The sequence below is a fragment of the Poecilia formosa genome, unplaced genomic scaffold (genome assembly GCF_000485575.1).
Source record: "Poecilia formosa unplaced genomic scaffold, Poecilia_formosa-5.1.2 Scaffold133, whole genome shotgun sequence".
Taxonomy (NCBI): domain Eukaryota; kingdom Metazoa; phylum Chordata; class Actinopteri; order Cyprinodontiformes; family Poeciliidae; genus Poecilia; species Poecilia formosa.
This window is the reverse complement of record NW_006800072.1, coordinates 1,597,263-1,611,102: the sequence shown is the minus strand read 5'-3', so window position 1 is coordinate 1,611,102 and position 13,840 is coordinate 1,597,263. Positions and strand designations below refer to the sequence as shown.

General features: G+C 35.7%; 1 protein-coding gene and 1 long non-coding RNA gene across 5 annotated transcripts in view; one reads left to right on the top strand and one right to left on the bottom strand.

The window, feature by feature from the left end:
- The window catches only part of LOC103144899 (uncharacterized), a 4,004-nt gene extending 1,206 nt beyond the window's left edge, over window positions 1–2,798 (top strand). For 2 of the 4 annotated variants that reach the window (XM_016676364.1, XM_016676363.1), the window contains exons 2-6: window positions 715–772; window positions 1,062–1,376; window positions 1,582–1,839; window positions 2,315–2,440; window positions 2,535–2,798. In XM_016676364.1, the coding sequence (XP_016531850.1) occupies window positions 715–772; window positions 1,062–1,376; window positions 1,582–1,839; window positions 2,315–2,440; window positions 2,535–2,605 (828 nt within the window). In that variant the 3' untranslated portion in view covers window positions 2,606–2,798. The remainder of the gene's footprint in view (window positions 1–714; window positions 773–1,061; window positions 1,377–1,581; window positions 1,840–2,314; window positions 2,441–2,534) is intronic. The other 2 variants (XM_016676365.1, XM_007562068.2) reach the window with 1 other exon arrangement.
- Window positions 2,799–10,030: 7,232 nt separating this feature from the next.
- LOC103144898 (uncharacterized) lies at window positions 10,031–11,835 on the bottom strand. Its single transcript, XR_476962.2, has 2 exons — window positions 11,501–11,835; window positions 10,031–10,244 (listed from the first exon to the last, which is right to left on the bottom strand). It is a non-coding gene; the product is annotated as an uncharacterized LOC103144898 (long non-coding RNA).
- Between the last annotated feature and the right edge of the window lie 2,005 nt (window positions 11,836–13,840).

The following is a 13,840-nucleotide window of genomic DNA, read 5'->3' as shown; positions in this document are numbered from 1 at the left end:
AGAACACAAAGCAACTTGTTTCTGTCTAGAAAACATTTAATTCAAATCATGCACACACTATTAACTAATATGAGCCTTTTGTTAAAGATTCCTCTGTAAAACAAGAGATTGATTAAAAAAGGAGAGAAAACTTTTGTTCATCTTCACTAAACCAGATGTGGGTCGATTTGCTGAAAACTGTGTTGAAGTTGAAATGGTGATAATTCAATATATTTTGATACAAAAAGAAACGAAATGTAGTCATCCACAAAATTATTCAAGCAAGAGTAAATATTAAAAAGCAACTTAAGTACAGAGAACTTTGATCAGATTTAATTTGTGGACATGATGTAATTATACAAACAAAAAATGAAATTATGCGCAGGTGCAAGAATTAAAAACAAAAACTTGAAGAAATAAATCCCATAATCGCAAGAATAATAAATTTGTGCAGAATAAACTTATTTTCTAATATCGTTTTCTCCAATAAAAAATTTTTTTTTTAAGTAATGTGTAAATGATAGAATGATGCCGCGTGCTTCATCAGAAGCGCCACAGGATGATTTACGTCTCAACTAATTTCACAAGATTTCTCCATGAAGTCATTGTATTTCAAATGATCCAAAATGTTTATCGAAAAGCTTCCTTGGTTTTATGAAAATGTCAGTGGTTTGTATTTGGATAAAAAACATGTTATCTATAATTATTTGATCATAATTTTTCTTGTGTTCACAGAAAATGATTTTCATCTACATGATGATGACATTTCTGGCTCCAGTGATCTTAGCAACAGGTACATTTAACTCAGTTAACCAAGTTAAAAGTTAGTCAAACCAGATCATTTAGAATTGTTAAATTCAAGATATTAAATGAAATTTGCTTCAGGGTCTTATTTTGCAATCCTACTGATATTAGTTGTCATTTAATAATACTTAGCAAAAACTATATTTATATATTATTTAAAAGTTTTGTCATTTATTTTGTATGTATGTTTTGCATTTCAAATAAACATCAGTGACAATAAAGACATTTCAATGTTTTTCTTGTAACTTTGTGATTTGCTTGTTTTTAATCTTTTTTAGAGATATTGGCATGTAATATAACTCAATGTGATAGAGAATGTCAGTGTTATGGAGCAACTGGAGAACCTCTCATATTTTACCTTCCAGTTCATACAAAGATTACATTGACAAAAAATAAAGAAGTATTTTTCAAATGTGGAGACAACACATGTACGAAAACAATTTTGAACTACAATAAATCCTGTGAATTAGCCATAAATGGAACACTGACATGTGAGCACACCAAAAAGAATGATTCTGGAGTTTATGAGCTGCAGCTGCATGGTAATGATGGTAAATTCATCAAAACAATCAACATCAATCTTCAGATCATAGGTAGGAACATTATTCATAGTTTTATGCTGTGTAATTAACTTATTTTGCCTTTAAAGACAAAGATAAATGTAACTGCATTTTGTAAAAATGATTGTGTTTTACAGTTTAACCCATGGAATATTAAATAATGCAGGAAAATAATTACTTTTCTTAAATGGTGCACAGAAAAACAAAGTTAACAATCTTAACTGTGTTTGTCTTTCAGCTCCAGTTTCACAACCTGCCATGTTTCAGAAATGTTTGTCACCAGGGCAGAGGACAGTCAGCTGCTCAGCAGAGGGAGAACACACACACTTCTCTTTTTCTCTGGATAATAATCCGTTACTACACACTAAACCTACCAGTGAAAATAATGGAAGTGTCACCATCAGTTTAAATGGTCAACTGCAAGGAAACCTGGAGTGTAAAGTTCAGAACAAGGTCAGCAGTAAACAGATCATCGTCCATCTTTCAAGTTGTGAAGGTAATGTGTTTTATTCTTATATTTAGTTTGATTACTTTACATTTTGATTCCATTTTCTGTAAAAAGGGCAGTGTTATGTAAAATCAACTAATTATTTCATGCATGTTTGAGAAATCCTTTAATCTCCATGGCAACCCTTCACAATGCTTTCGAAGTGCAGCTCCTTTGCAGAGTTAATCGAGAAGCCATGTTGTGAAGACTTCCTGAACAGGCAGAGCATTAGAAAGATCAGGAGTTTCTTAAAGAGACAGAGGCCCAATTACTAGGAGTTAAACTGCAATGCCAACTTTCTATGAAATACTAGAAAATGGCACTATGTGGTTGGAAAACATAAAACTTTCCCTTTAATTCTTTTCACAAATTGTGCAATTCTTCCAAATAAAATGCTCTGCATAATTTATTCTTCCATTTCCATATGAAAAAGTTTTAATGGTACGTACATATTTCTCATGACTTGATGTCTGTTTTTATCTAGAAACACGTTTTCCAGCTGTGATCGTCTTAGCAAGTGCAACCGTTCTGCTTCTTCTTTTGGTTTTGTTTCTTGGTATCGAACTGTTTAAAGTGAAAATAAGAAGAAGCCCCACAACTATCACAGAAGGTGAGAAAATAATATCACTGACATTTCTTTTGATCCTGAACAGCAGTAATAGTAATGGACATTCCTTATGTTGTGTCTATTTTGCTTCTTTCAGGTGATGCTGAGGAGGAAATAGTTTACTCAGATGTCAGAGTGAATCAGGCTGCCAGAAAGAGGGATGGTTAGGATGCTGAGGACCATGAAGGAATGGATAATCGTCACCTCTGAACTTGAAGCCTTTCATTTCAAGTTTAAACATGGCAGCAGCTCATGAACAGAGCTACAAAGAAATGAAACAAAGACTTGTGAATAGATCAATAATTAGACATATATTTTGCTTTCTCTCTTACAGTACAAGTACAGTATTTTAAAAATCATCTTTTTTGGATTTTCAAATAGGATTCCATCTGTTTTATGCATCAGTCTCCATATTCTAATGTTTAAGGATTATTGTTGTATATTATTTTACATACAGAATATGTATTTTAAACATTTTTGCATTTTGTTAAAAAACAGTGACATCAGATTTCAGTGGGGGTGAGACCATGTAAGAATGTTGAAAAAAGTCAATAAAATTCACTATAAAATAAGTTGAATCTGTTGAACAGGAGTAAGTTATTTGTGATTAGAGTTTAACTGTTTCATATGCAAGTATGAGGATCGCATAGAGGAAAAATGTATGGGACTACTATGTGTTTGGTCACTGTTCAGAGATTAAAGATGAAATGACACAAAAAAGTTTAATAGAAGAGCAATAAATTGGAAATGGCACTGAATAAAGATCAGTAACATCCGTAACTTCTGTAAGTGACTGAATCTATTTATTAAAATAATATTGACCTTGTGTGGGTTTATCTGTTTCATGAAGGCCAAACCAAAGTCACAGATTGTGCAGGAAAATCACAAAAATAATCCTCAAAAACACCGGAAAGAGAAAGTTAAATTCAGTCTAACAAATCACGACAACATTCTTTCCAAAGGAATGTAAATTTTGCATTTCATTAGAAATCAAGGTCCCAGAATCTAGAGGATTAGCAGGTAGAGTCGATGTTGCTTGTAGCTTAAAGTCTCGTTTCCACAGTGATGATGTGTCTGTTGGTGTTGGTCGGCTGAGTTTTATCAAGAGCAAAGCAAGAGCAGAAAGATAATGAACAATTACAGAGCAGTTGATGTTTCTTTGTGTTTATCTGGTTTATGGAGAGGCTAATTTGAGCTGTGAGCCATAATAATCGCAATAAGTTGAAATAAATACTTGGCATATATCACTTTGTGTGACGAATTTGTATAATGCAAATATTACTTTTTGAACGTAATTACTAAAAAAAAAATATTCTGATTTGTTAAGATTCATAATATTTTTCTTTTTGTGCATCGTGTATTATATAAATCTAATCTTCTAAAGCACAAAAAACAGGTTTTTTTTTTGTGGTCTGTAGTGTCATACCCAGAGCTAACAGTAGATGGCGGTAGTGACTCTGTCAGCCATCTGCCAGGATCTGTTCTCCCACTTACTCTCTCCTCTGTTCACTTTGTGAAGAGCAGCTGTTTGGATGTTGACAAACATGGATCATTGGATTTTCTTTTATTGCATTTTCTCTTTGAAATTAAAATAAAGTTTCCTGCATCTGCCCTTTCTATACTTAGTTTTGCTTAAATAATCATGTTTGACCACGTGGTGGCGACAGAGATCATCATAGGTAATCTGAGAGTAACCTGCAGTTTTGTTATCAATCTATTTTCATTCACTGCTTTTTCACCCCACCTTAGTCAAGTTTCAGGTTTTACACATATTTATAATGTGCTGAACTAAAATTGAAGTAAGACTATTTATTTATATAAAAAACATTTAGAATATGTTTTTGCATGGAGGAAAATGTTCTCTAATATTGAATATTTCTCACTGATATCTTCAAAAAGCCTTGATACCGCTAAATGCTTTTGCATTTTGTCTCATTCCAATGAAAATCTTTTAAGTGTTTTTCAACCGGTAGCTCATCACAAAATGATGCATAATTTTGAAGTGAAAGGAAAATGACACGTTCAGCTTTCTTTTCTACATATAAAACTCTAAACAGTGGATTTTGAAGCTTCATCTCACCCTGGAAAATCTTGTCCTGTTGCCATCAGGACTCATTTTACGGTGGAACGAATCCACCTGTGACCTAATTAGGAAAGTTTATTCTGTGAAGGAGAACTGCACAGAAACTCCAAATTAGCAACAGATTAGATGTTTAAAGACTTTTGGAAATGAGACAACAGATTAAACTGTAACTTAACTTTAACAAATCCTGTTCATTTATATAAGGCCTTGTAAAACAAAAAATCCACAAAACTCACAGCAGGGCCTTCCACTGGTAATTAACATTTTTCTGGTTGATTTGGATTGCCCTTTTAATAAAATGTGTTAATGAAAACTAGAATGCCATCTTGCCACATTTATTTAATAACATTTCCTCTGACCTTTAGGGATAAATACTGTCTGTCAGCTCAGAGAGTAACTGTGGAAGATGGACTGGGGTGGTTTCATTTGCAAAGACTGTAAAGTCACCCACACACATCCGTGGAACAAGACCTCATCCTCACATCATTAATTACCCCACACAAAAAACTCCACTGCAAACCACATGGTTCGTGTTCTCTGGAGCTGCCCTGCTCTAGAGAGGTGGAGTCTCCTTTAGTTTAATTGGTGCTATATATTTTACTCTGTGCTTTTCTTCTTTCTTCTCCTCTTTATAAAATAGTAGGTTTACATCCTCTTCATCAGATCATTTCAATATGTTTTAAAAAATAATATACATTTAAGTAAATCATTTAGTCACACCTCTTTTATGAATCTGGCTGTGGTTGAATTTACAATGATTACTTGAATCGTCAATCATTTTCCCATGTGCACAAAACGGCTGGATGAGCCAGCTTTCACTCAAGACCAAAATATTTGAAGATATCTTTACACTGAAGTCATGAGGAGCAGCGCCTGCAGGTTTTCATCGTTCTCTCCTTGCCACTCTCTTTCTCTCTGCCTGCTGTGTTTTTATAGGGTGACAGCAGAGAAGAGAGAAGGGCTTCCCTCTGCTGCAGGACGTCCCAGCTCTGAAAACATGTGGCCTGGGAGTAATTGGGTTACAACTGCAGCAGTCCAGTGAGCTGGCCTTGATTTGGAGAATGACTCCATTTACTTTTGTCTAACAGTCTGCTTCTACCACAGCTGCAGCTTTTATCCTGCTTTGACATTTGGACTTTTACTGTTTAGAAGTGGAAGAAGTCCAGGTGAGAGAGTGGAACAGAGTCCCGCTTTAAAACAAATCCACACATTCAGCAAATATGGTGACAGAATGGAATAGGCCATTATTATAAAACAGTCTATAGCACATGGCGCATTGTAATGTAATGCCAAATGGATCCAATTAATTTGGAAATCATGCTTTACAGATTTAAAGATTTAAAGTTATTGCTAATTATAAGTATTAAAACACATTTTTGAGCCTTATATGATGATCAGTGTCTTAAAGAGGAGGAGCTTCTTAAATAAACAGAGGCTCAATTTCAAGACATCAAATTACAAAGTCAAATTTAAGTCATGTTTGATATGTTGAGCATTTTTAACAACTGGAGGTAAAACAGTTACTTAATATAAAATGACCTGAAAAATGCATGACACCAGCCTGCCCTCCTGTGGGAACCACTTAAAATACTTGACATTTAAAAATGAGTGTTTCAGTTTTTTGTCTCCTATAACAACTGAAGTTTAAACATCATGTGTTTGTGTAGCATAAGCTCTTCTAACAGCATCAAAACATTCCTAATCTCAGTACTGAAAGCAAGACTAGTGTAAAGAGAACTGATTTAATTGTCCTGTTTAAATGTCATAATATTTCTTAGTATATTTTTGTTAAGCTGAGTTCATGAAGAGTGAACACAGTTTGAAGTAAAATGTTCTGACTGAACAGCTGAAATTAAACACATTCAAGTGAACATTAAAGCAGGTTTTAAAAGCTCTTCAGTTCATGAGTTTTTAAATAATCAAATTTACTTTAAAGTCAATATTCACACAGAAGGACGACTTGTTTGGCAGTTTCCTGTGAAACCTATAATAAAATCAGAGCATGTTAGTTTAAAAAACTGTTACTGAAATAAACTATACATTTGTTGATTTGTTGTTCAATAATACACATAACTTCTCTTTTTCACTATTCTGCAGTTTAAGAACAGGACTTTTTGTAATTTTGTTTTATTTTTGTCTTGAAAAAGTAACCAACCCACAATATGCTAGTACGACCTCTAAAGTGGAAACATGCACAACTTAAAATTCCACATTTTATAATAACTTTTCCCACTTTTAATCTGTTATATGTTAGAAAAATAATAAATATTTTTTTACTTTGCCAACATAATGTTCTTTCATGAGGGATTGCAATATTTCCTTACAGGCGCTGAGAACAAAAGGTGATGTACCAGTTAACCTTCCTTCCACGTCAATATTTCAAAAATGTCGTTTTTATCTTGTGTCCTTCCTTGCCTTTTTGTCTTTATGGCGATATTATAACACACCCTACCAACTGACCATCTCTTTCCACATTTATGACATCAGAGGTCAATCTGTGGTACGATCACCAGATCCCCCAGCTTCATTCTGCACATCCTGCAACAATGAGCTCTTCATGAGCCAAGGCTGAGGCAGAGAGCTTCCTTCTGCCATCCATCTTCCTAACCGGAAATGTTTCTACCAATTAAAACAGGCCAGCCCCTCCCAGTCTTCCTCCCGTTTCCCTTTTGCAGCACAGAAGCTGTTTAATCGACAGCAGCTGGAAATAAGATTAAAGAGCGTTTGAGGTCAGTAAGCCCGGTGTTCAGCGTGATGTAATTAGTTCAGCTCATGATGGTATATAAATGTTTCAGGATGTTTCTGTGCAGTGAAGTTACAGCTAAACATTTCTGGAAGACAAACGTAGGTTAGCACACTATGAGAAATACTATTGTTACTAAGCAACTCAGGTATACTGACTTCTTTTGATAAAGTTTCAGCAAAATTTACCAATGAAAAAAGCTAAAAAAATAAAATAAAATACACAACAGATAAAAGAAATTAATACTTAAATGCTTTATATTTTCCTGGCAATTCAAGCTGAAATAAATCCTGACCAGCATGTTGCAGCCTGGGTCAGTATGTGTTATGACTGCTGTTATACTGACAAACTGAAAAGAGAAGAAGTTACATCACATTGTCAAAAAGCAAAACTAAAAACAGTTATGAATATGAAATAATAAATAGTGAAACAAGTACAAAGACATAAATGTGAGCTGGCTTCTTCATGTGGGGCAGCTGATGTTACATTTTGCTTTACTGCCTCACTGTAGTTTACACTGATGTTGAATAAAAATGGATGTATTTAACATTAACTGAAGTAACGTGTGGAATGATGCTGATCTTTTAAATCTTTGCTCCTACATGAAGTGTCCAAAGCACAAACCCTCCCAGATACTGTCATTCTAACTCCAGCAGGCTAACATTACTGCGTAGAGGAGAACATAATGCCTGGTTTGACTGTGGAAAGCTTGTCGGTGTGTCTGAAGTATTTCACTGGCCATTACGAGCTTCAGTTTGCTTTTCTGATCAGATGTTCTTGGCTGCAACAAAATGTCAGATTTTGTCATTGTTTGTGGAAAAGACAAATAGAACGTTACAGCAATTCTCCAGAATTAAAGCATTATTTTTGTTTTTTAGTAAAGGCAAAGGTGTTAGAAAATAAAAACCTCAGACATTTGAAATCACTTTTTATTGAACTCCATTATCTTCTGAAAATGTTTTTTCAATTTGAATCCAAGTCCAGAAAGTAGTAGGTCAGTCTCATAATTTAGATTTTTTTCATTACAGGAAAAAGTGTTTAAACTCAGAAACATGAAAAGGGCAAATAACAGAAGAGGAGCCCACTGAGCACTGATAAAATGACTGATAGTCAGCAAAGAACCGGCGTTGATCTGGAAATGAGCCCAGTGAACTGAAAGCTGTTTGCTTGGGAGGTGATTAGTAAACAAGAAGCAGGTGGCTGATTGCTAACAGGCTGCAGCTGAAGGGGAAAGAAAGGGGGAAATACACAGAATAGGCAAAACCCTGATCAAAAACTCTGGGTATAAACATGATTTTTTTTTTCTTTATTTTACTGTTCTTCTTAATGTACAATAATAAAAAAAACTTACTTTCAGTTGTACACCACTCAGCAGTTTCACCCAGCCATGAACAAACTATAGCAGATAAAATATAGCTAAAAACAGAATCACCTAAAAACAAGAGAAGTTAATGGATGTCCATGAGAGAGGACAACAGTTTGGGTAAACATGACCACAAAATGACTTTTAGAGGAATGATTCATATCTGTACCATCTACACACTAATCACTACTCTGCTTTAATGCACTGCATTTTAACTTAGTTCTAATATTTCCAAAGACATCATCTTTCAACTGGAAATTGGAAGTTTTAGAATGCAAATAAATCATCTGTTCAACTGAGTTTGACTTGAAAAGGAGAGACAAGACCACAGTTAAAGTTTCTGTTCTTATTTTTCAGGCCATCAATCAGCAGGAGAATGAACTGAGTCATCTGGGCTGCAGATCCTGCTTTATTCATCAACATTTACTGCCAGAATTTACTCCTGACCAAAAGTGAAAACCTGTAAGACTTTGAAGGCTGGACTTTAACGGGCCTCTATAAAAATGTTCTGAATGCAGTTGCTCATTTCTGGACACTTTTAGCTTTTGCAGTATTATGTCTTTATGCAAACGGTTTGATTCGAGATACTTTGTCAATTCAAAACAAAGTGATGATTTTAAAACTTGTTTTATATAATATGTCTCAATATCTAATTTAGCAATAAAATCATCTTCATGAATCTAAAATCATTTTTCAAATAATCTAAAACCTGATGTATTTTATGTCAACATGTAACTACTGAAAATAAAATCAGAATAAGTTTTATGACCTTCTGACGGCTTTTCCTCTCTTTCTCCTCCTACTCATAATCAGAATGCAACACCAGAGGTTACTGACAGTAATAAGTACATTTTGTATTTCAAACTGAGAACTCGGCTTTCTGTCTTTCCTTAAACACATGCACAACTTGGAGGTGTATCTGTTTTTTCTCGTCTGGAAGCGATGCCATGAGGGTTGGGTGTGGCGTATTTTCCTGCAGTCAGTGGCAGGACAGCATGATCATAGCAACAAGAGAGCGCTGCCATGCTGTGATGAGATTTTAGCTTTTACATGAGAGCAGGATGGTCAGTTGTTCCCTCTGCAGCTATAGGCTCTCCCTTTCAACATCAAGGACCTTTATGATTTGACATCACAGCAGTGAATTGCTGCTCTCACTGTGGAAGTGTTGAGCTTCAGAAAACAGCTGGGGAAGAGTAAATCAGTGGCCTGAAGGCAGACACCTTTCCTGTCCTGGAGTTTATCCACATCTGGTAAAGTGTTTAACGTTGTGATTTGGTCGATTGGTACTGAGCCTGTTAGCATTTCTGTCACTTTTGCAGTTACTACCATTACATCTTTAAACCATCCTTTACTTTTTTCATGCTTTGATTCTTGTTGTAAATTAAGTGATTTTGCCTAAACAGGTTTTGACAAGATTGCCAACAAAGACCCTTTATGAACTGCTGCCAGGCCCCAGAGATATTTTTCATGATTACACATGTGAAACATAACATTATCTTAAACTTCTACTAATGGATGTAAATCTGATAGTCTTGGCTGAAGATCTCATACTGATTCCTTGGGGCTCCTTCCATCACACCTCAGTGTTCGCAGCACAGCCATGAAGAACCTGTGATAACTTTGGAAACAAACAAAACCTTTAATACAATAATGAAAAGTGAAAAGAGGCTTAAATATAACAATGATTTGTTCCACTTTTTTATGTGTGACACAATCTGGCCTGTGGTTTTGTGAGTCATGTTTTGCTCCAAGTAGGTTAGCGGAGTTTCCCAGCTGCAAGTCTAGATTTGATTTGCTGAATTGGAAAACCAACAGAAAATTTGGACTCTTGAATGCACATAAATCAGACTGAAAGTTGTAAATTTAAGTCATAAGACTAAATATGAAAATGAGCTCATGTTTTCGGGTGAAATGATGTAGCTCTGTGGCTTCATGCAGTCTATTTCCCACGAGTCTGAGTTCATTCCACATTATGTCATCTTAAAACAACTGCAATTATAAAATCCCCAAATTTACATGCAGATTGATAGCTGTAAACTGTGGGAGTGATCCTCACTTCTCTTCATTTAGTGAAATATTCACATTCAAGCACAAACAAAAGCAGAACGACGAGCCTCGGGGGTTTTTCACTCTTTGTTCGTGCGGGTCCAGAGAAGCTCAACCTCATGCTTGATTTAAACAAGGAAACAAAGTCTGAAGTTTAGAATAATAACCACTGCTTCACATTAATCAAACATCAAGTTGTGCATTAGCCTGTGCTGTAATGGTAATTTAAAGATTAATTGACTGTACATTCCCAGCAAGCTGTAAAAAAATGACTCAGGCAAGACACTATCAAGCTTTAATGATGCACTTAATGCACTGAAATGATGAAAATGTGTTGGAGCCTTGCCATCCTGATTTCACGTTTCAATAATCTTTTAGTTTGGTTTCACCTCAATTCAATGTAAGCTGAAGCGTCCTGAGAATTGTGGATGATTGTCACAAACCGCTCTGGTTTGGCTGCACCATCAAACATTTTCACCTGGATCCTCCCAGGTCCAGCTCTTCTCTAGAGTTTTACACTGAAATCCATCACAGTGGACTTAAACACAAGTGCTGTAAGCATCGTGTGCAAACTTTAAAATGTTGGCTGAAAATGTTTTCTTAAACCTTTAATAGGCAACCATTTAAAAATAGTTTAACTTTGACCCCATGTATGCTAGATATCAGCTGTGCACCTTTTATATTAATTTTGGTACAGAGACTCTCAACCCCAGATCCAGAACTGGCAGAGTTACTGTAATTCTGCATTTATGTTTTCATACAGGGTAATATTCTTTTAAAAATCATTGTTCATTGAGAAACTTCTGAAAAAGCAAGAAAAAAACCTACTTTCATCTGGTATGTATAAATCCTTGGTAATTTCCATCCATAAAACCTTGTGTGGGTAGGAAACCCAAAGCTGGCTCCGGCCCATTCAGCCAAATCCTCTTGGATCCAGTCCTGAGCACACCAGACGGACCTAATTTTTTTAAATTTATTGAGCCTTTTATCCATCTTTTAGGCTTTGGCTGTTTGTTTGTAAAGCAGGAATTCAGGCTATCTGCTGGAAAACAGTAAATGAAAGTGCTGCACTGGCAGAATAAACAGGTAACGACCACAAAATGATGGGAAAAGAACCATAAAACATGCTTAAAACCACAACGGGTCAGCAAGACGGGAATAAAAACAGCATCAGAAGAGCGGCCAACTGGACTATATATAGACATAGAGGATGATAATGACTAAACTGATTCAGGTGTGATCATACGGCTGTGTGGCAGGACAAGACAAGAGGTTAACTATGCAGGAAGAAAACAGCAGATCAAACTCTGTGAACCAACTTTCAGAACAGAGGTGAAAACTTTAGCCGACTCCGCTGAAGAGTTGCTCATAAAGACAAAAAGTTTCAGTTAGTTAAAAATCTGTCACTTCCTGTTGTGTTTTTATAACTCTGGTCATCCCACTAAATTACTGAAACTGATCCAAAGGCTATGACCGGCTTTCATATTCAAAGACTTCTTAGTCTGTCAGATTTAAGAAAATTGTCAAAGCAGCAAAAAGAAAGGAAAACAAAATAAAAACAGAATTAGAATATATTTCTTCTAAGCCTTGTAATTCCTCAAACATTCTGGATTGAATTTGTCTTTTGGTCACTCTGGAACTAAACTCAGACAAAAGAAAAATCACTTCAGTCAAACAATAACAACACGAAGAAATAATTATTTATTTTGATTATTTCTCAAACCTGGTATGAATAAAATAGGTCAACCAAAGTCACTGTTAACAGAAATGAGAGAAAATTAATTTCCATGTTAACTCCTGACATCCTGAGCCGGTCTTTGCTCAGAGTGCTACGACATGAGCCATCTGTTTGGTTTTCACATTCTTTCTCCTTTTGTTTAAACAGACTTGAGAGAGCAGAGATGTGTTGCATATGTTTGAATTCCAGCAGATAATTTAGTCCGGTCAGTCTGCTGACCTGAAGCGGGTCACTCTGGATATTTATATACTTTAAGGTAAATGGAAAACCTCCACAGATTTCCGTCAAAGATAAATATATATCCTCACTGCCTAATGAACAAACACAGTCTCCAAAACCATGAATCTTCTCCCAGATTTGTTTTAGAGATCTCGTCCAATGTTTGTGAATTTTCAGTAGTGCAAAATCTGTTAAATAAACCTAAAAGACAAGTTGTCAGGACGCTTTCCAAACACGTCATTTTTATATAGTTGCCATTTTTGTTTCTTTTTCAGGCTGATAGTTGAGCATAAATGAATTCAGTTCGAAGCGGGGTCAGATGGGAACATTGGGAAATAATTCTGTCACAGTTGCACTGTAAGCACTCTGATAGATTTAGTCATGCAGCATGAAACAACGATGATGTCCACAGAATGGATTCTCAGTCGTTTTCTGTCCAAATAATAACTTGTAAATGACTCTCCAAATTTATGATCAGAAATGGAAAAGCTCTTTTAGGTAAGACTTGAAAGTTCTTCAGGAACAAGAAATACAACCCAGTCAGGATTAACTTGTCATGAATGACGTTAAACTGCTGCATGGTTGAAGTCTGCTTTAGAGTGAAAGAAAATCTCATTTGGTTGAGAAATTCATTTTTACTGCAGCACAAAACAGTAAATTCATCAGCCACAACATTAAAGTGTCAAATGTTGTTTAGTTGATCCTGCCACTGCAGCCATGAGTCACCAGGGCAGGGACACCGAGTGCCCTGCAGAGTCTGCCACCATAAGTGTTGGGCTGCAGATAATTTAAGGCCTGCTGGTTGAGAGTGTAGAATCACACGAGTTCAGTCTGAGCGTTATCCCTTCAAAGGGCCAACTGGACCGTGAAAGTGGCTGAAAGGAGCCACAGAGACGTATGTAAGACTCCATGGAGACAAAGTGAAGGCCTGGTAATCTACCAAAAGGATTATCTTACAAACTACCTGTAAACGACTCAAAATGTTCAGCTTTTTCTTTAAAAATCTATGACTATTTCCACAAGTATTCGCAGTTTTGCATTTTAGTAGGATGCCACTTAGGATTTTACAGAAGTGGAGCAAAGAAATATTTGACAATTTCTTCTTCACACTCTCTTTTTATTGCCCTGAATGTTTCTAAAAGCAGAGGCGGTCATGAAAGTAGATTGATTTTACGTCTGATGAATCCCTCCTGAGTTGGTGTGCATTCTGT